Source organism: Mercenaria mercenaria, chromosome 6, assembly GCF_021730395.1.
Source record: "Mercenaria mercenaria strain notata chromosome 6, MADL_Memer_1, whole genome shotgun sequence".
NCBI classification, from domain to species: Eukaryota; Metazoa; Mollusca; class Bivalvia; order Venerida; family Veneridae; genus Mercenaria; species Mercenaria mercenaria.
The window spans coordinates 74,737,843-74,762,050 of NC_069366.1; the positions used below are offsets into that span (position 1 = coordinate 74,737,843).

The following is a 24,208-nucleotide window of genomic DNA, read 5'->3' on the forward strand; positions in this document are numbered from 1 at the left end:
CTTTGTAACTTATGGACTAAAGTTAGTTAATGATGGTGTACCATAATGAAAGCTTTGCTGAAATCCATGACTTTGATATCTGTTTATTGACCTAATTCTAATTAAGTTGTCATGGAGCTCTTTGGAGAAACTTATTAGCTGGGTTTCGCAGCTGTGCTTTGACATGAAACCATGTTGATAAGGACTAATTTAATGGTATTAAACTTATCAAAGAAGGACATAATGTTGGAGACCATAATATGTTCCATTAGCTTTGCGGCGATACATGTGAGGGATATGGGGCGATGATTGGAGGGTTTGCACTTTGGACCTTTTTTATATGCAGGAGCAATGACTGCATGTTTCCGTTCATTGGGGATAATACCAGTATTTAGGGAGATTTGGAATATGTAAATAAGGACAGGGGCTATTTCTAAGTGTAATTCTTTTATAACCGAGGTGACAGTTCATCTGTGCAGGGTCACTCAAAATGAATCAAATCATTTTTGAAAGACCCTAATCTGTGCCAGAAGCTTTCATGTGCTTTGCTAGGATTTAGATTTTTAAGAAGCTTTTCCACTCCGTCCTGTGTGTTCAGTGATAGTCACTATTTAAGGCAAAGCACACTGTTATATATATATATAAAAAAAACATTTACATATTGAACAGAATGATAAATTCTGAGAAATGCCCACCTACTATCGTTCACGACAGTGACAAATGACATTGACGGTCCTGAATCCGCGACACTGCTCAGAAAAAATACTTTTACAAAGGCTCGTCTGAAGTCTAGTCTTTGAGTGGCCGTCATCTCTAGATGTTATTATATCAATATTGTTATTTGTAGAATGATGTTGTCCGGGCCAATATCTTATAAACTGAATGCAAGTTGTAACATTTTATTTAATACCATGTAAATAATATCACTGTAAGAATGCAATGGTCTGACCCAGTATGAGAAACAACATTTAAATCAATTTGTCTCAAGATGATTTCAATAGTTTAAACAAGACATAACTAGGTCGTATGAGAAGCGAAAATGAGGCATATCGCTTTTTGCCGACTTGGAGGAACGCAACTGGTATGAGTAAATGTGGGTACGAATAGCTGAAATTCCAAGATGGCGGAGTAAGTAAATTTTCACACACGAAGAATTTTTAAGAAAAAGATAATAAATTCAATAAAAAATTGAAAAATATTATATCAGTGAAAGTCAAGATTTTGTAGCATATCAATTCGCAAGACCATAATTTTATTTAAACGCGGATTTTAATAAATATTTAGCTTTATGATTTGGAAACATATTCGGATACACAGATGTTTGTATAAACAAATTGTTTGTTTTTTTACTGACGACAATAGTCGTTAATGAATTATTAAATGACAACTAAACGTCGGTTTAATTTATTTATAAGAAGCCTATTAAGGTCCAACCTTTCACAATTACTTTACAATGATAGGATTTAAGCCAATCTTCTGATAAGGAAGATAAAAGGGCGCAAATTAAATTGTCTAGATATGCACTTTTTGGGCCATATGTGTCACAATATGTAACCAAGAACATATAGAATGTAACCAAAGGGGTATAGGTGAGGGCCATAGGTGATTACAAATGTATATCTTTGCACAGAGGTGCACTTTTTGGGCCATATATGAAATTGTCTGGTGCGTTCTAGCCATCTGTATTCTGTATTGTATATCCTTCCCTCCAGAATTGGAGAAACGCAGATATTGCAACAGTTTGTAATCCACACCACAGTAGATTTGAATTGAATAATCCACCACAGAATATATGTACACTATTCATAATTTTATCATGACAGCAATGACTAATCAAATCTATAATAAACAGACTCTTAACAACATATTACTCGTTAGACAGCCAGGCTTCACTTTATGTTGCATATACTATTATACAGTCTATATCTATCAGAATGTAAGAACAGTAGTCTTTTACTATGGAATTCAAGTTCTACAAGCGACTTGACACATGTTATTTTCTTGTAATTCCATTACAGAATATGGGTTGGATCTAAGATCAGCTTCAATTTTTCCACTGAGGAAAAATTAATTAATTGTGGATAACTTAGATTTGAGGGTTCATAATTAAAGTCACTAATTATCGGGTTTCTTCTGTTTGCCAGTGGAAAAATACGTCAGCAATTGACAAAAAATACGTCATTAATTGACAACGCAAATACCGCAAAAATTTAAATTACAATATATAATAATGTGTCAGCGGTATGCATACATACAGGGATATATATTATTAAAATACACGTTAAAGAGTTGACTGAGATTAAACCCATGAGGTTACCTCAAACTTGGCACGGGGCCCTCGTGAGGCTTTCTGAACCATCAGCTGTGGTCGGACAACCGCAAACCCCCTAAACATTAATGCCCCTTTTTTGACTAAGCAGTTTTTTGGTTAAGTTTTTGTATGTAAGCTGGTATCACAGTATCCACTAATGGGAATGGATTGAAACTTAACACACTTGTTCACTGTCATGATGTGACATGCAGTACATAGGTTCAATAACTCTAATTTGCATTTTTTTTTTTTACAAAATTATGCCCCATTTTTCAACTTAGGTGTTTTTGGTTAAGTTTTTATATGTAAGGTAGTATCTCAGTACCCACTAGTGGGAATGGATTGAAACTTCACACACTTGTCTACTGTCATGAGCTGATAAGCACTGAACAGGTTCCGTAACCCTCTTTTGCATTTATACAAAATTTTGCCCCTTTTTCGACTTTTGTATTCATTCAATTGACAAGGCTGTTGAATAGTCGAGCGTTGTTGTCTTCTGACAGCTCTTGTTGTTGTTTAGTAAAACCCATTTAGATAATGTTGAAAATCATCAATATTTTTATCTTTGTGGACATAACAACAGCGTTAGAACGTTTTTATATGTAACAACATTTTTAACACAAATATAACAGAAATATTGATCTGTAACAGGCTTATGTATGTTTGTTTGAATCCCTGCTCATGCATCTTCTTGCAGCGTTGGATCATATTGCTTGAATAATACACACTTCAAGCCAAGTTCTATAGGAACTCCAACAGCTGTGTTATATTTTGGAAAAAAAAATATTCCCCTTTTTGGCTTTCAAGGTGGTTGTTGGCAAAACATTTGATTTCCTGAAAAAGCTCTGAAACCAATGGAAGTAATTCATTGGAATATTGCATAAACCTTTTAGCTCATGAAGAAGTTGTTAACATGTCCCCATAATCTGACAGTTCTTTTTTTTTAGATACAAAAAGAACTTGTCTCCCTTTCAAATTGTATTTTATTTTAGATATTTAAGAGAACGACATTGAATCTACTGAAGGGGATTTAATATAACATTGTAAAGAGGATTTGAAAGGCACAATAACATAACTCTACCCTGAATAATGATAAAGACATCTCCCTTTTTAGCTCGACTATTCGAAGAATAGTCTAGCTATTCTACTCACCCTGGCGTCGGCGTCGGCGTCGGCGTCGGCGTCACACCTTGGTTAAGTTTTTGCATGCAAGTACATACAGCTATCATTTAAAGGCATATAGCTTTGAAACTTATTTATTCTTTTTCTAGGTCAATTACCAACCTCACTGGGTCAAGTTCCATAACTCTAACATGTATTTTGAGCAAATTATGCCCCCTTTTGGACTTAGAAAATTCTGGTTAAAGTTTTACATGCAAGTTACTATCTCCAAAACTAATGTAGATATTGAATTGAAACTTCACATGTGTCTTCGGGGTTATAAAACTAGTTCATAGCAGCAAGTCCCATAACTCTGACCTTGTTTTTGGCCAAATTATGCCCCTTTTGGACTTAGAAAATTTTGGTTAAAGTTTTGCGTGCAAGTAATACAGCTATTACCAAAAGGCATATAGATTTGAAACTTATTTTTTCTTTTTCTAGATCAGTTACCTACATCACTAGGTCAAGTCCAATAACTCTGACATGTTTTTGGCCAAATTATGCCCCCTTTTGGACTTAGAAAATTCTGGTTTAAAGTTTTGCATGCAAGTACATACAGCTATTACTAAAAGGCATATGGATTTAAAACTTTTTTTTCCTTTTCTAGATCAATTACCTACCTCACTGGGTCAAGTCCATAACTCTGACATGTATTTTGGGCAAATTATGCCCCCTTTTGGACTTAGAAAATTCTGGTTAAAGTTTTACATGCAAGTTACTATCTCCAAAACTAGTGTAGATATTGAATTGAAACTTCACATGTGTCTTCGGGGTTATAAAACTAGTTCATAGCAGCAAGTCCCATAACTCTGACCTTCATTTTGGCCAAATTATGCCCCTTTTGGACTTAGAAAATTTTGGTTAAAGTTTTGCGTGCAAGTACATACAGCTATTACCAAAAGGCATATAGATTTGAAACTTATTTTTTCTTTTTCTAGATCAATTACCTACATCACTAGGTCAAGTCAATAACTCTGACATGTATTTTGGGCAAATTATGCCCCCTTTTGGGACTTAGAAAATTCTGGTTAAAGTTTTACATGCAAGTTACTGTCTCCAAAACTAATGCAGATATTTAAATTGAAATTTCACATGTGTCTTCGGGGTTATAAAACTAGTTGACAGAATCAGGTCCCATAACTCTGACATGTATTTTGGGCAAATTATGCCCCCTTTTGGACTTAGAAAATTCTGGTTAAAGTTTTACATTCAAGTTACTATCTCCAAAACTAATGCAGATATGAAACTTAACATGTTTCTTCGGGGTTATAAAACTAGTTGATAGCATCAAGTCCCATAACTCTGATATGCATTTTGGTCAAATTATGTCCCCTTTCAAACTTAAAACTCTTTTGATATTTAACATTTTGGGTAATAATTTCCTGCTTCTGTGACAATATTTCGAATAGTCGAGCTTGGCTGTCTTACGGACAGCTCTTGTTTGTACCAGTGGTATACTTTGACTTTACTGAAGGGAATTGACCAATGATTGACTAATATGACTTGAAAGATAAAAGAACATAACTAGTCCCATACTTGATTTTTAAACAAAATTGTCTCTTGCAGTTGTATTTAATTTTTCAAATTTTCAATATTGAAGAAAAGGACGTTAATTCCACTGGATGTAATTTGATATAACTTGATCCAGTGATGCATGTGTTAAAAGGAATTGGAAATTGAACCAAAAATATGCCCTGGCAAAATGATAAAAGTTATCTGCTCTATGTACTTCTTTTCAATAATTTTGAGGCAATAAACTGAAAAGTACAAGAACTGTAACTCTTTCTTGAATATAGATAAAATCCCAAAGATTGAAGACAAATGGTGCAGTGACAGGTAGTCAGTGTTATTTACTACAAATAGAAACTTCTCTAACAAGGCTTTTAGTAAGAGTATGAATCACATTTAGTGATAGCTCTAGTTCAGCTTAGATGTAGTCTAATAGTAGAAGACCATGTCTATGGACAGCTCTTGTTAAAAAAAGATATGTTCTTGGTCTCATTATTTTCTGAAAATTATCTAGTCCTGTCAGTTACTCATATTGGTTTGGTCAATATATAAATGTTTTCTGTACAAAACATATTTTATTTCAGTTTACATGAAAGAAAAATCAAAGATGCACAGATGCGTGCCACAATCAACCAAAAGCTTGTTGAAACAGGAGAAAGGGAAAGGTGACATGATTTTCATTAGTTTATTCTTAATAGGTTATATTAACTTGATTATAAGCCCACGCAAAATAGCTCAATGGCAGAGTGCAGACATATGGACCTTGGGGATTCAGTCCCCACATAAGCTTTATGACAGATTATAAATGTTCTCCATGACATTCTGAAATGATTTGATACTGTATCTGAAATAATTCGTCTTCAACATCAGATCCGTGTGTTAGCAGTAACTTGTGGAGAACAGGTTAGTACTGGTACGGAATCAAGGAATGCTGGTTTGGTTATCTGTCTGCCATTGCATAACTTGAATTAACATTGGAAAACAGCACTAAAGAAAAAAATAACTTGATTGCTTATTTGAAATACTCTTTGTTGGCAAAAACCAGTATAAAGTGTTCTGGTTTATTTCCATATTATCTGCCTGACCAGCAGTAATACTTCATGCCCCAAAGAGAGGCATGTTGTAAACTAAACCAGCTGTCCATTTGTATATAACTTACATGTCCTTTACCAGAAAACACTTTGTGTCTGTTCTTGGCTATTTGTAAAGTTCTGTTAAATGATTTGAAGTGATATTTTTATTACATATACGTGTCTACTCATAATAAATGTTATGAGTTTATTCAACAGTCCAAATAAAATTGACAGTACTGGTGTCAGAACTAAGTATGGAAAAATGTTGCATTTCAGGTTCCATTGCAATTTAATGTAGAATAAAAATGAGTATGTTATAGAAAGGTGTGTCACAGTCTGGTCTGTACCTCCAGTGTCAAAGGCAAATTAACACTAACTCTTTGTCAGGTGTGCCATTTCCAGGGCTTTTGTGTTTTAAAATACATTTCTTGTTATCTTATGGAATAATTTTAGTCCTTGCAAAGATTTCTATTACCCACTGAGGCTGATAAATTAGATATTGCAAACTAGTTATATCATAATTATATACTTATTTCTAGATTTATTTATAATAAGAGAGATCGTGTTTGTATACAAATTCTATTTTTAGAACTGATAAGACAATGATCGGGTGGGCAGAAGCCGACCGTCCATGTTTTTTGTAAACAGTGATGTTTTTCTAACGGTCTAAACTTTCTTAAAACACAAATTACATAAATAATTTTTTGATCAATGGAAAGGTTATAAAACAAGAAATTTATTGATTATTTTTAATTGTTATTTCGAAATAAAATGGATTAATTATGAACGCTTAACTTACACTGTTTTTCTAAAGGTTGTGAAAATCACTACGCCGCTTTTAAAATTATATGTCATTTAAAACGGTTATTCATTGAAAAAAGATATTTGGATACAAAAATATGAAGATTGTTAGTATTTCAAATCTTTTTGAATTTTGAAAATCCATAAATGAGCAAAAAAGTTATTAAAAATTAAAAATTCTGATTCAATACGCAAACGGTGTTAAAATCATTTGTTTTGCCAACCACCAGATAAACAGATGTTAACGCGTGACGTCACGGCGATCTCTCCTATTTTCTCATGGCCGTCAAATGAAAAGAATATGAACAAACTTAATACATAGCATTTGCCTTTCCAGATTAAAGGAATTATTGAGAACAAGACTGGTAGAGTGTGGCTGGAGAGATCAATTAAAGCAACATTGTAAAGGTAATTATTACAGCTCTGTACATTCCTGAAAAGTAACTTTAGTTAATCGTTACTGGTATTTTCCTGTAGTTGATAAATTTTACCTTATTATACCCCCACCAAACATGTTTGGGGGGCTATATAGGAGTCAGTTTTGTCCTGTTGTGTCTCGTTTGGTCCCGAAATTTGTATCTCAGTTATTACTAAATGGATTTGATTCCAACTAAAAAAAAGATGTTCCACCTTAGTACCCACATCATGTGACACAAGGTGCATAACTTTGACACATATTTTTCATGAATTATGCCCCCTTTTACTTAGAATTTAAGGTTAATTTGATGCATTTTCACTGTATCTCAGTTATTACTAAATGGATTTGATTCAAACTTAAAATAGATGTTCCACCTTATCACCCACATCATGTGACACAAGGTGCCTAACTCTGACACAATTTTTCATGAATTATGCCCCCTTTTATTTAGAATTTAAGGTTAATTTTGATGCATTTTCACTAAATGGATTTGATTTGTTCCACATCATCACCCACATCATATGACACAAGGTGCATAACTCTGACACCAATTTTTCATGAATGATGCCCCCTTTTATTTAGAATTTGAGGTTAATTTTGATGCATTTTCACTAAATGGATTTGATTCAAACTTGAAGCAGTTGTTCCACATCATCACCCACATCATATGACACAATGGGCATAACTCTTGCACCAATATTTCCTGAATTATGCCCCCTTTTTGCTTAGAATGTTATATAGCAGTAATTCGGTAAAAATGTACTTCTGTGGTGTAGTCGAAAGAAGTCCATAATAAATAGATCCTAATTTTCCATTTGTTGCGCATTTGCGCATAAACTCATTAAACTGGGGGCCAAATGTGCATTATTTCACTGGTGGAATAAATTTTACATAAAATAAGACACTTTTCATGCTTATTTTCATGTTGTTTATGTGAAAGTGAAAGTAGTGTGTTTATTATGCGGACCGCTTTCTGAAATGTGGCAATATGACGGTACATAACTTCAGCTGACTTGCATTTCACTGCATACTATTCAACACCCCTTTTGCTTTTCGTTTTCTTGAAGCAGATGTATGGATATCTTGTGGAAGATAGGTCTACGACGGAGTGACAATCTGGAAACTGTATCAAAATTGATCTGAAGTAGCTGAATTTTATATGAAACAAAGAAAAATTTCTTTTATATGTATATAGCCTAGAATTATACTTATATAGTGTTTTGATACATTTTATCTGTACCTCTGTTATTATTTGATATTTTTTAACACAGTCTCAAGCTATTGTGCAATATTCATCCACCACTGGAGTCATTAAACACTCCAGTTACAGTTCTTGACAGATTTAAATGTTTTTGGTACACAGGTGTAACATCATAAAATACAGGTTAAGTTCGATTTTGGCTACAAACCACCAATTTTATATATAGTTATGGCCCCATAACTCAAAAAAGGCTCAACAGATTTAGATAAATTTTGGTACACGTGTAAGTTGTAACATCATAAAATACAGGTCAAGTTCGATTTAAATTGCACCTTCTTCTGGCCATGTCTTTCTTATGGTTGCCATTCTTCTGTGACAAGACCATATTGTAGGGGTATTCGTCACTCTTGTGACAGTTCTAGTGTTAATATTGTATTTATGTTGCTGAATGGAGTGTTACAGCAAGTGGCATTATAAAAAAGCAGATTTCTTTAGCTTTCACCCATCAATTTTTAGCACACCTGAGCACAAAGTGTTCAAGATGAGCTGTTGTGATCTTCCTTTATCGGGCACAATCATACATTGCATATGACATCATCAGTTTGTCTGTTAACACTATTGTCATACAGGTTGCCAGTCTTAATGAAACTTGTTCAGAATATTACCCTAAATAAAATCTCGAACATATTTTTTACTGGGTTATCTGGGGTCAAAAACTAGGTCACTAGGTCAGTTAATAGGAACACCTTTTTAACCTTCTAGAGGCCACATTTTCTACCTCATCTTCATAAAACTTTGTTAGAATGATTGTCTTCATGAATTCTAAGTCAAGTTTGATACTGTACACGAGTTCTAACACTAGGTCAATAGGTCAAATCGTAGAAAAACCTTGTTAACACTAGAGGCCATATTTTCTACTTGATTATCTTAATTTTACGTTAGAATGTTTGTCTTCATGAAATATAGAAGAAGTTTAGATTGGATTACCTGAGATCAAAAACAAGGTCACTAGGTCAAATCTTAGAAAAACCTTGTAATACTCTAGATGCAGCATTTTTTTTTTGACTTGATCATCATAAAGCTTTTTCTGATTGTTTGTCTCTTTAAATACTATATTATGTATGTAAACTGGTTTCCCGAGGTCATAAAACTAGGTCAGTAGGTCAAATCATAGAGAAACCTTGTTAAACACTGTAGAAGCTACATTTTCCATTTTATTAGCTCACCTGTCACATAGTGACAAGGTGAGCTTTTGTGATCACCCTTCGTCCGTTGTCAGTCCGTCCATCCGTCCGTCAACAATTTCTTGTCTGCACGATAGAGGTTTCATTTATGATTTTATTTTAACCAAACTTGCACACAACTTGTATCACCATAAGATCTCAGTTCCTTTCTTGAACTGGCCAGATCTCTTTATTGGTTCCAGAGTTATGGTCCCTGAAAGGGTCAAATTTAGCTATTTTGACCTTGTCTGCACAATAGCAGCTTTATTATGTCTCCCACCACACAGTGGTGTGGGAGACATATTGATTTACACCAGTCTGTGTGTGTGTGTGTGTGTGTGTGTGTCTGTGTGTCTGTGTCTGTCTGTCTGTCTGTCTGTCTGTCTGTCAAAAAGCTTGTCCACACTCTAAGTCGAACATTTCTCATCCGATTTTCACCAAACTTAAACAAAATTTGTTTTACTATAAGACCTCGGCCAAGTTCGATAACTAGCCAAATCAGTCCAGGCTTCTTGGAGTTATGCCTCTTGAATTACCAAAAATCGGCCTTTTTACTCTTGTCCGCACTCTAATTCGAACATTTCTCATCCAATCTGCACCAAACTTGAACAAAATGTGTTTGACCATGAGACCTTGGCCAAGTTCGATAACTAGCCAAATCGGTCCAGGCATTTTAGAGTTACGGCCCTTGAATTATCGAAAAATCAGCTTTTTTACTCTTGTCCGCACTCCAAGTCGAACATTTCTCATCCAATCTTTGCCAAACTTAAACAAAATGTGTTTGACCATGAGACCTCGGCCAAATTCGGTAACTAGCCAAAACGGTTTAGGCATTTTGGAGTTACGGCGCTTGAATTACCGAAAAATCCGCCTTTTTACTCTTGTCCGCTCTCTAAGTCGAACATTTCTCATCCGATCTTCACCAAACTTTAACAAAATGTGTTTGGCCATAAGACCTTAGCCAAGTTCGATAACTAGCCAAATCCGCCCAGGCGCTTTTGATTTATGGCCCTTGAATTACTGATTGGATCCACTCATCCAGACCATCTAATTGGATCCACTCGTCTAAACCATCTAGAGAAACTAGACATTTTTCATAGGGGCAGTTGTGGGAGACATGCGCTTTTCTCAAAAGCATCTCTAGTTTATGATTTGATTTTAACCAACCTTGCACACAACTTGTATCACCATAAAATCTTGGTTTCTTTCTTGAACTGGCCAGATTCCATTATGGGTTCCAGAGTTATTGCCCCTGAAAGGGCCAGAATTAGTTATTGGAGGTTGGTCATGACCTGTAGATGACCCCTATAGATTTTGAGGTCTATAGGCTAAAGGTCAAGGTCACATTGACCCGGAACAGTTAAACCCTTTCTGGACAATACCTTGAGAACGCTTGGGCCTAGGATCACTAAACTTAATAGGGAGGTTGATCATGACCAGCAGATGACCCCTGTTGATTTTGAGGTCAATAGGTCAAATGTCACATTGAACCAGAACAGTAGAACTTTTGTTTACAGTGAGCAAATAATTTCTGTTCCTTGTGCAATTGCTGAATGCATCAAGGGGGGCATTTCGTGTTCGACGAGCTCTTGTTTATGATTTGAATTTAATCAAACTTGCGCAAAACTTGTGTCACCATACGATCTTGGTTCCTTTCTTGAACTGGCCAGATCCCATTATGGGTTATAGAGTTATGGCCCCTGAAAGGGCCAAAATTAGCTATTTTGACCTTGTCTGCACAGTAGCAGCTTCATTTATGATTTTATTTTAACCAAACTTGCACACAACTTGTATTACCACAGGATCTTGGTTCCTTTCTTAAACTGGCCAGATTCCTTCATGGGTTCCAGAGTTATGGCCCCTTAAAGGTCCAAAATTTGCTATTTTGGCTTTTGCAGCCATATAGAGACTTCATTTATGGTTTGATTTGATACAAACTTCCAAACTATCTTCAACAACAATAAATCTTGGATTCCATGACGAATCTTTCAGATCCAATCGTAGGTTCCACAGGTATTTTATATCTGATTACCTCCCCTGATTGTAATCAAAATGGATTTATATCAGTAAGTACTTGTAGGATTTATTTGAAATTTCATTATTGTCATTAGTTGGACTGAGACATTCAGGGTAGATAACTATGGACTGATTTTATGTCAAATTACCTCCCTTTATTTCAAATTAAAATGGGTATATCTTCGTAACTAATGAAGATATTGATCTGAAATTTCATTTATGTCAACAGATGGACTTGGACAATCAGTGAAGATACATATTGACTGAATTTGTGACAAATTACCTCCCTTTATTTTTTATCTAAATGAATACACCTTCTAATGAGATTGGTTTGAAACGTTATTTATGTCTTCCCTGGTAAGAAATAGTCATATTAGATAACTCTTGATTGAACATTTATCGATATGAATACTTTACTAATATATTGTTTTATAGGCTTGTACTCTGTATCTTCTACATGCCTGTTAGTATACCAATGCATGATAACCTTCCCTGATTTTAGTAAAAATGGATTTATCATTGGTAAATATTTATAGAACTCATTTGAAATTTCATTATTGTCTTTAGTTGGACTTAGGCAATCAGGGTAGATAGCTGTGAGCTGATTTTATGTCAAATTACCTCCCTTTGTTTCAAATTAAAATGGGTGTATCTCAGTAACCAACGAAGATACTGATTAGAAATGTCATTTGTGCCACCAGATGGACTCGGACAATCGGAGTAGATAACTTTTGACTGAATTTATGACAAATTACCTCCCTTTATTTTATGTAAACGAAAATATATCAGAAGCATCTAATGAGATTGGTTTTAAATATTATTTAAGTCTTCAAGGGTAAGGAATAGTCATGCTAGTACAAAAATGCAGCATTTGAGCCTAGGACCCTCAAACTTGGTATGGAGATTGACCCTGACTAGGTCAAAAGGGACTGTTACAAGAAAATGTTCATCCTGATGATATTAATGTGTATACCTATGTGCTCTATGTCAAAACTTGATCATATCATTTTGAGCAATGATACTCAGGTGAGCAATACAGTCCCATCATGGCCCTCTTGTCTCATAATCTTTGTCTCCATGAAATAAAGATCAAATTTAAAACTAGGTTACCTGAGATCTTTAACTAGGTCAAATTATAGAAAAATATGTTAACATTCTATATGCTACATTTCCTATTTAATCTTCAGAAAACTTTATAAGAATGTTTGTCTATATGAAATTAAGGTTAGATTCAAAACTGGTTTATCTGGCATCTTAAACTAGGTCACGTCATAGGAAAAGCTTATTTACATAATAGAGACAATATTTTTAGCTCACCTGTCACAAAGTGACAAGGTGAGCTTTTGTGATCGCGTGGCGTCCGTCCGTGCGTGCGTGCGTAAACTTTTGCTTGTGACCACTGTAGAGGTCACATTTTTCATGGGATCTTTATGAAAGTTGGTCAGAATGTTCATCTTGATGATATCTAGGTCAAGTTCGAAACTGGGTCATATGCGGTCAAAAACTAGGTCAGTAGGTCTTAAAATAGAAAAACCTTGTGACCTCTCTAGAGGCCATATTTTACATGAGATCTTAATGAAAATTGGTCAGAATGTTTACCTTGATGATATCTAGGTCAAGTTCGAAACTGGGTCACGTGGGGTCAAAAACTAGGTCAGTAGATCTAAAAATAGAAAAACCTTGTGACCTCTCTAGAGGCCATATTTCTCAAGGGATCTTCATGAAAATTGGTGAGAATGTTCACCTTGATGATATCTAGGTCAAGTTTGAAAATGGGTCACATGGGGTCAAAAACTAGGTCAGTAGGTCTAAAAATAGAAAAACCTTGTGACGTCTCTAGAGGCCATATTTCTCAATGGATCTTCATGAACATTGGTGAGAGTGTTCAGCTTGATGATATCTAGGTCAAGTTCGTAACTGGGTCATGTGCGGTCAAAAACTAGGTCAGTAGGTCGAAAAATAGAAAAACTTGTGACCTCTCTAGAGGCCATATTTTTCATGAGATATTTCATGAAAATTGGTGAGAATGTTCATCTTGATGATAACTAGGTCAAGTTCAAAAGTAGGTCACGTGCCTTCAAAAACTAGGTCATTAGGTCAAATAATAGAAAAACCTTGTGACCTCTTTAGAGGTCATATTTTTCAATGGATCTTCATGAAAATTGGTCAGAATTTTTTATCTTGATGGTATCTAGGTCACATGTGCTCAAAAACTAGGTCACTATGTCAAATAATAGAAATAACGATGTCATACTAAGTTCAACACTGGGTCATGTGGGGATAGGTGAGCGATTCAGGACCATCATGGTCCTCTTGTTTACTTGATCTTTATAAAACTTTCTTAGAATGTTTGTCTATATTGAACTTTCTTAGGCTGTCTTTATTGAATCTATATCAAGTTTAAACTTGGTCAAAAACTAGGTCAGAACGTAGGAAAACCTTGTTTACACTTTCAAGACCACATTTTCCATTTGATCTTCACAAAAATTGTCAGAATTTTTGTCTCTCAGGTCTTTTTAGCTCATCTGATTTTTTGAAAAAAAAATGATGAGTTATTGTCATCACTTGAGCGGTTGTCGGTGTCGGCGTCGGCGTCTGCGTCGGCGTTGCCTGGTTAAGTTTTATGTTTAGGTCAGCTTTTCTCCTAAACTATCAAAGCTATTGCTTTGAAACTTGGAATACTTGTTCACCATCATAAGCTGACCCTGTATAGCAAGAAACATAACTCCATCTTGCTTTTTGCAAGATTAATGGCCCCTTTCGTACTTAGAAAATATCAGATTTCTTGGTTAAGTTTTATGTTTAGGTCAACTTTTCTCTTAAACTATCAAAGCTTTTGCTTTGAAACTTGGAATTCTTGTTCACCATCATAAGCAGACCCTGTACATCAAGAAACATAACTCCATCTTGCTTTTTGCAAGAATTATTGCCCCTTTTGGACTTAGAAAATCAGTTTTCTTGGTTAAGTTTTATGTTTAGGTCAGCTTTTATCCTAAACTATCAAAGCTATTCCTTTAAAACTTGCAACACTTGTTCACCATCATAAGCTGACCCTGTACAGCAAGAAACATAACTCCATCCTGCTTTTTGCAAGATTTATGGCCCCTTTTAGACTTAGAAAATATCAGATTTCTTGGTTAAGTTTTATGTTTAGGTCAACTTTTTCTCTTAAACTATCAAAGCTATTGCTTTAAAACTTGCAACTCTTGTTCACCATCATAAGCTGACCCTGTACAGCAAGCAACATAACTCCATTCTGCTTTTTGCAATAATTATTGCCCCTTTTGGACTTAGAAAAATCATTTTCTTGGTTGAATATTATGTTTAAGTCAACTTTTCTCATAAACTATCAAAGCTATTGCTTTAAAACTTGCAACAGTTTTTCACCATCATAAGTGGACACTGTACATCAAGAAACATAACTCTGTCCTGCTTTTTGCAAGAGTGATGGCCCTTTTTAGACTTAGAAAATCATGGGTAGGACAATATTTCTATTATACAAAAAAAATCAGATGAGCGTCAGCACCCGCAAGGCGGTGCTCTTGTTTAAAATAGGTCACTGTGTAAAATCGTAGAAAAGCCTTTTTAACACTCTAGAGGCTATATTATCTACTTGATCATCGTAAAACTTTGTCAGAGTATTTGTCTCTTTGAAATCTTTTTCAAGTTCAAAACTGGATTACCTACAAATAGGTGAAAAACTAGGTCACTGGGTCAAATCATAGAAAGACATTATTAACACTCAAAAGACCACATTTTCTACCTGATCTTTATGAGACTTGGTTGGAATGTTATTTTTTGTGGGGGAGGCATTTAGAGTTGCCCTTGTATGTCTGTCCGCCCAACAGTCCTTCAATCTGAATTTATGTTGTGCATATCTCAAAAAGTATTTGACCAAGAGTCATCAAACCTCACAGGATTGTTATGCAGCCCCTACAGGAAGTTTTGCACTTGGTGTTTTAATTGGGATCTCTCACAGCCAGACCAAAGTTATGGACCTTGACTTAGTCAGAAATATACATAAGAAGGGCCTACGTTTGTTTTGCATGTATCTCAAAAAGTATTTGACCTAGGATTATGAAACATTACAGAAATACTATTCAGCATGTGAAGAGATATGACTCCGCCAAACCAGATTATGGCCCTTGACTTAGTCAAAAATATGCATAAAAGGGCATAAAACTTTGTGTCACACTATCTCAAAAGTATTGGACCTAAGGTTATGAAACATCACAGGAATTTCATTATTATTCAGCATAAGAAGTTATGCACCTGAGATTTTGTTCTGGATTTCTATCAGTCAGACCAGAGTTATGGCCCTTGATTGTCAAAAATATGCTTAATGGTCATATAAGTTGGTGTCGCATGTATCTCAAAAATAATTTTATTTCGAGTCATAAGCCCCCTTTCGGACTAGAAAATCCTGGTTAAAGTTTTGCATGCAAGTACATGTAACTATTACTTAAGGGCATATAGCTTTGAGATTTAATATTTAGCTCGACTATTCAAAGAATAGTCTAGCTATTCTACTCACCCTGGCGTCAGCGTCACACCTTGGTTAAGTTTTTGCCTGCAAGTACATACAGCTATCATTTAAAGGCATATTGCTTTGAAATTTATTTTTTCTTTTTCTAGGTCAATTACCAACCTCACTGGGTCAGGTTCCATAACTCTGACGTATATTTTGAGCAAATTATGCCCCCTTTGGACTTAGAAAATTCTGGTTAAAGTTTTACATGCAAGTTACTATCTCCAAAACTAATGCAGATATTGAATTGAAACTTCACATGTGTCTTCGGGGTTATAAAACTACATGTAGTTGATAGCAGCAAGTCCCATAATTGACCTTCATTTTGGCAAAATTATGCCCCCTTTTGGACTTAAAAAATTCTGGTTAAAGTTTTGCATGCAAGTACATACAGCTATTACTAAAAGGCATATAGATTTGAAACTTATTAGCTTGACTATTCGAAGAATAGTCTAGCTATTCTACTCACCCTGGCGTCGGCGTCGGCGTCACACCTTGGTTAAGTTTTTGCATGCAAGTACATACAGCCATCAATTAAAGGCATATAGCTTTGAAACTTATTTTTTCTTTTTCTAGGTCAATTACCAACCTCTCTGGGTCAAGTCCCATAACTCTGACATGTATTTTGAGCAAATTATGCCCCCTTTTTGACTTAGAAAATTTTGGTTAAAGTTTTACATGCAAGTTACTATCTCCAAAACTAATGCAGATATTGATTTGAAACTTCACATATGTCTTCGGTGTTATAAAACTAGTTGATAGCAGCAAGTCCCATAACTCTGACTTTCATTTTGGCCAAATTATGCCCCCTTTCGGACTTAGAAAATTCTTGTTAAAGTTTTGCGTGCAAGTACATACAGCTATTTCTAAAAGGCATATAGATTTGAAACTTATTTTTTCTTTTTCTAGATCAATTACCAACCTCACTGGGTCAAGACCCATAACTCTGACATGTTTTTTGAGCAAATTATGCCCCCTTTTAGACTTAGAAAATTTTGGTTAAAGTTTTACATGCAAGTTATTAATCTCCAAAACCAGTGCAGATATTGATTTGAAACTTCACATGTGTCTTCGGGGTTATAAATCTAGTTGATAGCAGCAAGTCCCATAACTCTGACCTTCATTTTGGCCAAATTATGTCCCCTTTTGGACTTAGCAAATTCTGGTTAAAGTTTTACGTGCAAGTACATACAGCTATTACTAAAAGGCATATAGATTTGAAACTTATTTTTTCTTTTTCTAGATCAATTACTAACCTCACTGGATCAAGTCCCATAACTCTGGCATGTATTTTGGGCAAATTATGCCCCCTTTTGGACTTTGAAAATTCTGGTGAAAGTTTTACATGCAAGTTTCTATCTCCAAAACTAATGCAGATATTGAATTGAAACTTCACATGTGCCTTCGGGGTTATAAAACTAGTTGATAGCAGCAAGTCCCATAACTGATATGCATTTTGGTCAAATTATTCCCCCTTTTGAACTTAAAACTCTTTTGATATTTAACCTTTTTGGGTAATATTTTCCTGCTTCTGGGACAATATTTCGAATAGTCGAGCTTGGCTGTCTTACGGACAGCTCTTGTTTTTTTTTTTCTAATTCAATAACCAACCTCATTGGGTCAAGTCCCATAACTCTGACATGTATTTTGGTAAATTATGCCCCCTTTTTGACTTAGAAAATTCTGGTTGAGGTTTTACATGCAAGTTACTATCTCCAAAACTAATGCAGATATTGAATTGAAACTTCACATTTGTCTTCGGGGTTATAAAACTAGTTGATAGCAGCAAGTCCCATAACTCTGATATGCATTTTGGTCAAATTATGTCCCCTTTTGAACATAACTCTTGATATTTAACACTTTGGGTAATATTTTCCTGCTTCTGGGATAATATTTCGAATAGTCGTGCTTGGCTGTCTTACGGACAGCTCTTGTTCTTTTTCTAGGTCAATTACCGACCTCACTGGGTCAAGTCCCATAACTCTAACTTATATTTTGGCCAAATTATGCCCCCTTTTGGACCTGGTTCAAGTTGTAATATACTGTCTCCAAAACTAATGCAGTTACTGGATTAAAACTTTATAGATATTTTAACATTTAGGATAATATTCCTGCTTCTGGGACAACAATTCGCATGTCTTAAGGACAGCTCTTGTTTTGTTGCTAATTGATGCAAAAATCATTTTAAAAAATGTATGGTGTCTTTTTGCTGTATTTGTAATGCATAATGGCTCTTTTAAAGGGAAGCCTTTGTGTAAGCACCTTTTGTTTTATTAAAATATTTGCTATTCATTTCAGAGGTTGTAAAACAGAAGGGTTTAGAGCACATAACTGTTGATGACCTTGTCTCGGAAATCACTCCAAAAGGCAGAGGTAATTTCTGTAACTAATTTCAGGGGTTATTCATTAACGTACATGTAATGGGGTTGTTTCTTTGTAGTCATAAACTGTGAATAAGTATGGTTACTCTCAGTTTGTCTCATACTGGTATTCAGACTTACGGTTTTACACTTCGCTGCGAAATTCAATTTTATGGTTAAAATAATTTTTTTCTTATAAAGTGAATACTATTCATATATTTGTTGAAATATTTACAAAAGTGAAAAAGATTTGCGTAAGAAATTAAAAGGGCCTCCGTGGCTGAATGGTAAAGGTCTCTGACTTTGAATCACTTTCCCCTTACCAATGTGGATTCGAGCCTCACTCAGGGTGTTGAATTCTTCATGTGAGGAAGCCTTCCAGCTCCAGGCTAGTGGTTTAACCCAGTGCCATCCGTGATAAAATAATGCACGGAAGGGCACCATGGGTCTTTCTCCACTGTCAAAGCTAGAATATGACCTATAATTGTGTCGGTACACCGTTAAGCCCAACAAAAAACATTAAAGCTACTCAAATTGAGAAAAGGTTTCCAGATAGAATACAGTAAGTAGGACCTCTTTTTAATTATTAGGACACAGATTTGATTGTTTGATTGACACAATGATGAAAGTGTTGTGTGTATTTCAGCTCTGGTTCCAGACACTGTGAAGAAGGAACTGTTACAGAGGATCCGGACATTCCTAGCTCAACAAAGCTGATAACTGTGATAACTGTGATCTCATATCCTTATTGTCATCATATAATATAAAACACACACCTCATCCATTGCCATATACTTCTAACCTGCTTGACTACTCAACAGAAATTCTCTAAAGTCTGAACAACATGGACTATGGACTTGTAAAACTTAACATTATGTAACACACAACAGCTTGACCTGGGGAAACGGTTAAATTGGTATCAGCTTATAACGAAAAAGAAATGGCTGCAGATGTTGGACTGGAAAATTGTGAAATTCAACTGATAGTATTATAAACATTTCCACTGAACTTCTGGAACTGTTAATCTCTGCATTTTGCTTTGCCTGGAAATGAATACACGATGCCTAGAAACTATCATTGAAGACTTGACAATAATTTAATGTTACATTCAAATTTGATTTGACTGGTTCTGTGTAGTGTACAAATAGAAGTAAATAACAGTCCTAAAATTGTTGTTAAATATTAAAGTCAATTTTATTGATAAAAATGTAATTGACTTATTTGAAAGCTACATGTTTACAGTTGGGGGTTACAAATTAAATTATCTCTGTTTAATATCTCAGTTGTATATCAGATGTATATCTGACATTGAAACATATTATAAAAGGTGAAGAGTGGAATTTAATATTTGCAGAAAGTTGCAAAATATTTGAGTTTGTTTATCATTTCAGTAGTGTCTCGGGTGCTTTTCCATTTTGAAACATTGTTTTTGCATTTTAAATGATTACTTGGCAAATACGCATATGACAACAAGTGTGTTTTCAAAGGCCACTTTCACTGTGTTTTTGAAGGCCACTTTTACTAAGTACAGTGTTTAACAAATTTTAAGGAGACCTGTACGTAACATATGTGAATACTAAGTAGCTTTGTATATTGGAGATCTTTTTGGATTAAGAAATTTTTTTAACTTTATGAAAATTGTCGAAAAGGCCAGAATTGATATCTAAGTACAATGTTTAACAAATTTTAAGGAGTCATTGTTGAAAAGGCCAGAACTGGTAACAGAACTATGCTTTGTGACATTTTTCTGATTTGTATTTTGTCCATTCTTTGTTGTTCTTTACTTGATCATGTGAGGAAGCCATCCAGCTGGCTTACGGAAGGTCGGTGGTTCTACCCAGGAGCCCGCTCGTGATGAAATAATGCACGGAGGGGCACCTGGGGTCTTCCTCCACCATTAAAGCTGGAAAGTCGCCATATGACCTATCATGTGTCGGTGCGACGTTAAATCCAACAAAATCAAATCAAATCTTTACTTGATCATTAAATGTTATGATACTTTGTACACACATATTTCGCACATTGAAAGATTTTGAAATGAAATGGGAACAGTTTTATCAATTCTTAGAGTTGTTATGTTTTCTTTGGATCGGTTTGATGCCATTTTGAGCTGTACATATTTTATCTATGTAAAACAATTAGACAAACCTTTGGTCCTTGATTTCTTACCAATATTAATTAACCAGCTCTCTGCATGTCAGAGTAACAGGAATATATTTAGAAATAATACTAAAATATTATGCAGTTAATGATTTTACAAAACAATAAGTTGTTTAGAATATAATCTTTCTTCACAACCAATCGGGTCACAGCATTAAAAAGTGAAATGTGTTAGCAGAGTTTCAGGTTATTGGTACAAGTTTGATCAAGGACAGTTTCACTTAGTTTAGGTATTCAAGTAGATAACATGATAACATCTGTCCGTCTGTCCCAAAATCTTTTGTCCAACTCTTCCCACACTATTAGCCTGATTTGCTTCAAACTTTCACAGATGAACAAGCTTGATGTGCAAATGACCATAAAGGAAGGATTTTTTTCTGTGACCATTTTTAGCTCGAAACAATCCCAATAACTCTGACTTGAATTTTGACAGATTTATGCCCCTTTTTAACTTAGAATTTTTTCATTTTAAGTTTTATATAACGTTCAATATCTCTGTTACTATCAAAGTTATGGACTTGAAACTTCAGTCTAGCACTGAGAAAAAGTCTAGTGTGCTGTCTTACAGACAACTCTTTTTATCCTAGTTATTGCCCTTTGACAGTTTTGCTATATAGAATATAGAGAAAAACCTTATGTGTCCAACTCCTCCCACACAATTAACAAGCTTGATGTGCACATGACTTTAAAGGAAGGATTTTTTTCTGTGATTAATTTTACTGCAGCTATAGCCCTTTGATAGCTATGCTATATAGGTCTTGTAGGTCCAACTCAAAAAACACTGTTGAAAGGATATGCTTTAAAGTTTCACAGTTGAAGGACCTTCATGTGAAGATGACCATAAATAATAAACTTTTCTATGTGGATTATGACCCTTTCTTAATAATAACTTTGCTATTTAGAGGATGGCACAGTATGTGGGGGCATCCATGTCCTATGGACACAACTCTAGTTTTTCACAATTTTAATTGTGTTCAATTAACCTTTAGCCTGCTGGCGACAAGTTATTCTGCCCCTGCTGGCGACAAGTGATTCAACCTTGCGACTAGTACAGACCATGATCAGCCTGCATCAGTGCAGGCTGATTATGGTCTGTACGGTTGGCTATTCAGTTAGTAAATTTTTAGAGAAGACCCCTTTGAATAATAAGTGGTACTGCCTTAACTGAATGATGGACCAGTCCATTTTAGAAATTTAGCAGGGTAAAGATTAATAACATGATAGTACGTCAAGCTGCTGTTGAGCAGACAACTGCAGAAGGCTTCCAACTGTTCCTGGCCAGCCAACACTACTGCTAGAATATGAGCAAACTTCAAATGGGTCAATGCCAAGATGCTACAGTCCAAAGTTGATGTTTTTCAGACCTATACAAACTCCCAACATAATAAGGGTCATTTGCTGACCATGGGAATTCAAATATGGTATGCCGAGGCGTTCTTTGAGTTTATGTCAACGAGTGAGCTTTTGGACTAATTCCATCATAATAATAGATCTACAAAGAACCCAAAATAGGGCTATCATCAAGTTTGCTGGTATACACTGTAATGATTATGATTAATTTCCAAAACAACATGTATCTCGTTTGCAGTGGCAACGAATGCTTTAAGCATGTTGATTTTCTTTATACAGTATAGTTTGAAAACCCATCACAACGTAGCGTCCTACTTCCGCCCCACCCCGCTCATCACATACGAACTTCGTGAAAACAACTCTGATAATACAGACATACTACAGCTGTACGGAATACAGGAATAATGTGTTACTATCTATGTATGTCCCTGTACAAGATGACAGATGGACAATTTAGGCCCATCCTGGATTAATGAACAATCAATCCAGTTTCAGTATAATTTTAAAGACAAAGATACAATATATAACTATCTTAAACTGTAGAAACAAAGTGCTTTTTTTTTGTTTGTTTGTTTTGGGTTTGATGCCGTTTTCAAGAGCTTTTTCAGTTAAGTAACGACGGGCAGTAACCTTACCAGTGTTCCTGAATTCTGTACCAGTACAAACACTCGTTCTCTGCAAGTAACTTCCAACCGTTCCCCCACATGAATCAAAAGCGGGGGACACAATATACTTTATTAAACTGGCACATAGAACATACGCCCTGCCCAAAGATCGAACTCACGACCCCGCGATCCAGCCGTCACAAAAATAAATACTTCCGTTCATTATATCAGAAAGAAAGAAAGAAAGAAATAAGAATTGAGGTGAAGGAGCTGGTATACGAGAAAGATTGTCACAGCGACAGTGCAGAAGCGAACAATTCAGTAGGCTTGGAGGTATTCTAGACAATTTGTTTACATGAGAGTTCATTACACCGAACAATATACATGTACACACAAAATAATAGACATTTCTCAATATCTTAAGTTCACTATAAACTATGATTTGATATTTAAAAGAAAGGAGAAATGTTTTGATATGTAACGGAACACTATATTCGTCGGTGTTGTTTGTATAATGATTTGAAACTGAAAGTGGCATGCGGTTACTGAAAAAAAAATCGCGAAAAAGGCCCTGCCAGAACTACCATGAGGTGATATGGTAAGAAAATAATATTGCTGAACGAAAGCTGGTGTATTGTTGTTTGTTTTTTTGTTTTTGTTGTTTGTTTTTCAATAGATATATCTTAGGGCAAAATTTGCGCCTGGTCCAATGATGGCTCCGAAGTTTGAAACTGGACGTCCATTCGGGTCGTCTTAGTTTCAGCCAGACAAAGTGCAAACTTGCAAAACACACGCAACGTCTGCGAACAGACCTCTTGCATTAACAGCTAGACCACTTTTTCAGTTCTTTTCTTATGTTATGAAAGAATCAAGACAGCATCTGTGTTAATGAAATACAATGTATCTTACGTAATAGTTTGACAGTCGATGCTGGCATTTGGAAAGGAACCGATCGGCGATGTGCGCTGGCGAAGGGCGTACGTCTGCCGAAGTATAGTTATCGCGGTTTTGTTGCATACAATCAAGCTATAAATCTACATATTGAAATCATGTTTCTGGAATTTCAAGCAACTTGTGCTTCAATGTTCCGGTTTGAATTAATGCGCAGACTTTAACCTGTATCTCTTCAAGTGAATTTGATGTATGTGTTCTTAAAACAAAGAGCTATCTATAGAAAACATTAAATTTTATTAGTGTTTTTGCTTTTTAAAATGTACTGTTTTATGCAATACTGATTTTAGCCTCTCTGGAACCAATTCAATACTCGGAATCTGCAGAGCAATAAAACACAACTGGATATGCCTGGATAAAGAAATGCTAAGTTCGGAGCTTGGTTCGGCCTGAAAGACATTCAGCCAAATATATAGCGGATCTGATATACTAGTATTTCTTTCAGTGCACAAAAAACGTACTAAGGTGGCTGATTTCTGCCATTTCGTTCCAGCTTGTTTTATACCTTAATTGTCGTATCGATCAGCTTATTTGTCGTTGTGGTTTGTTGCCGGTGTGTTGC

General features: G+C 35.3%; 1 protein-coding gene across 1 annotated transcript; it reads left to right on the top strand.

The window, feature by feature from the left end:
* The first annotated feature begins 1,051 nt into the window (after positions 1-1,051).
* LOC123548509 (transcription and mRNA export factor ENY2) lies at positions 1,052-20,647 on the top strand. Its single transcript, XM_045335812.2, has 5 exons — positions 1,052-1,107; positions 5,545-5,625; positions 7,172-7,242; positions 18,519-18,593; positions 19,227-20,647. The coding sequence occupies exons 1-5, from the start codon at positions 1,100-1,102 to the stop codon at positions 19,295-19,297; spliced, it is 306 nt and encodes a 101-aa protein (XP_045191747.1). The 5' UTR covers positions 1,052-1,099; the 3' UTR covers positions 19,298-20,647.
* Positions 20,648-24,208: the final 3,561 nt, after the last annotated feature.

Bases quoted from the DNA above. Each gene is read 5' to 3' on its own strand.
- LOC123548509 (XM_045335812.2), top strand. The intron at 7,243-18,518 runs GTAATTATTACA...TATTCATTTCAG, and splicing joins ATTAAAGCAACATTGTAAAG to AGGTTGTAAAACAGAAGGGT. The intron at 18,594-19,226 runs GTAATTTCTGTA...TGTGTATTTCAG, and splicing joins AATCACTCCAAAAGGCAGAG to CTCTGGTTCCAGACACTGTG.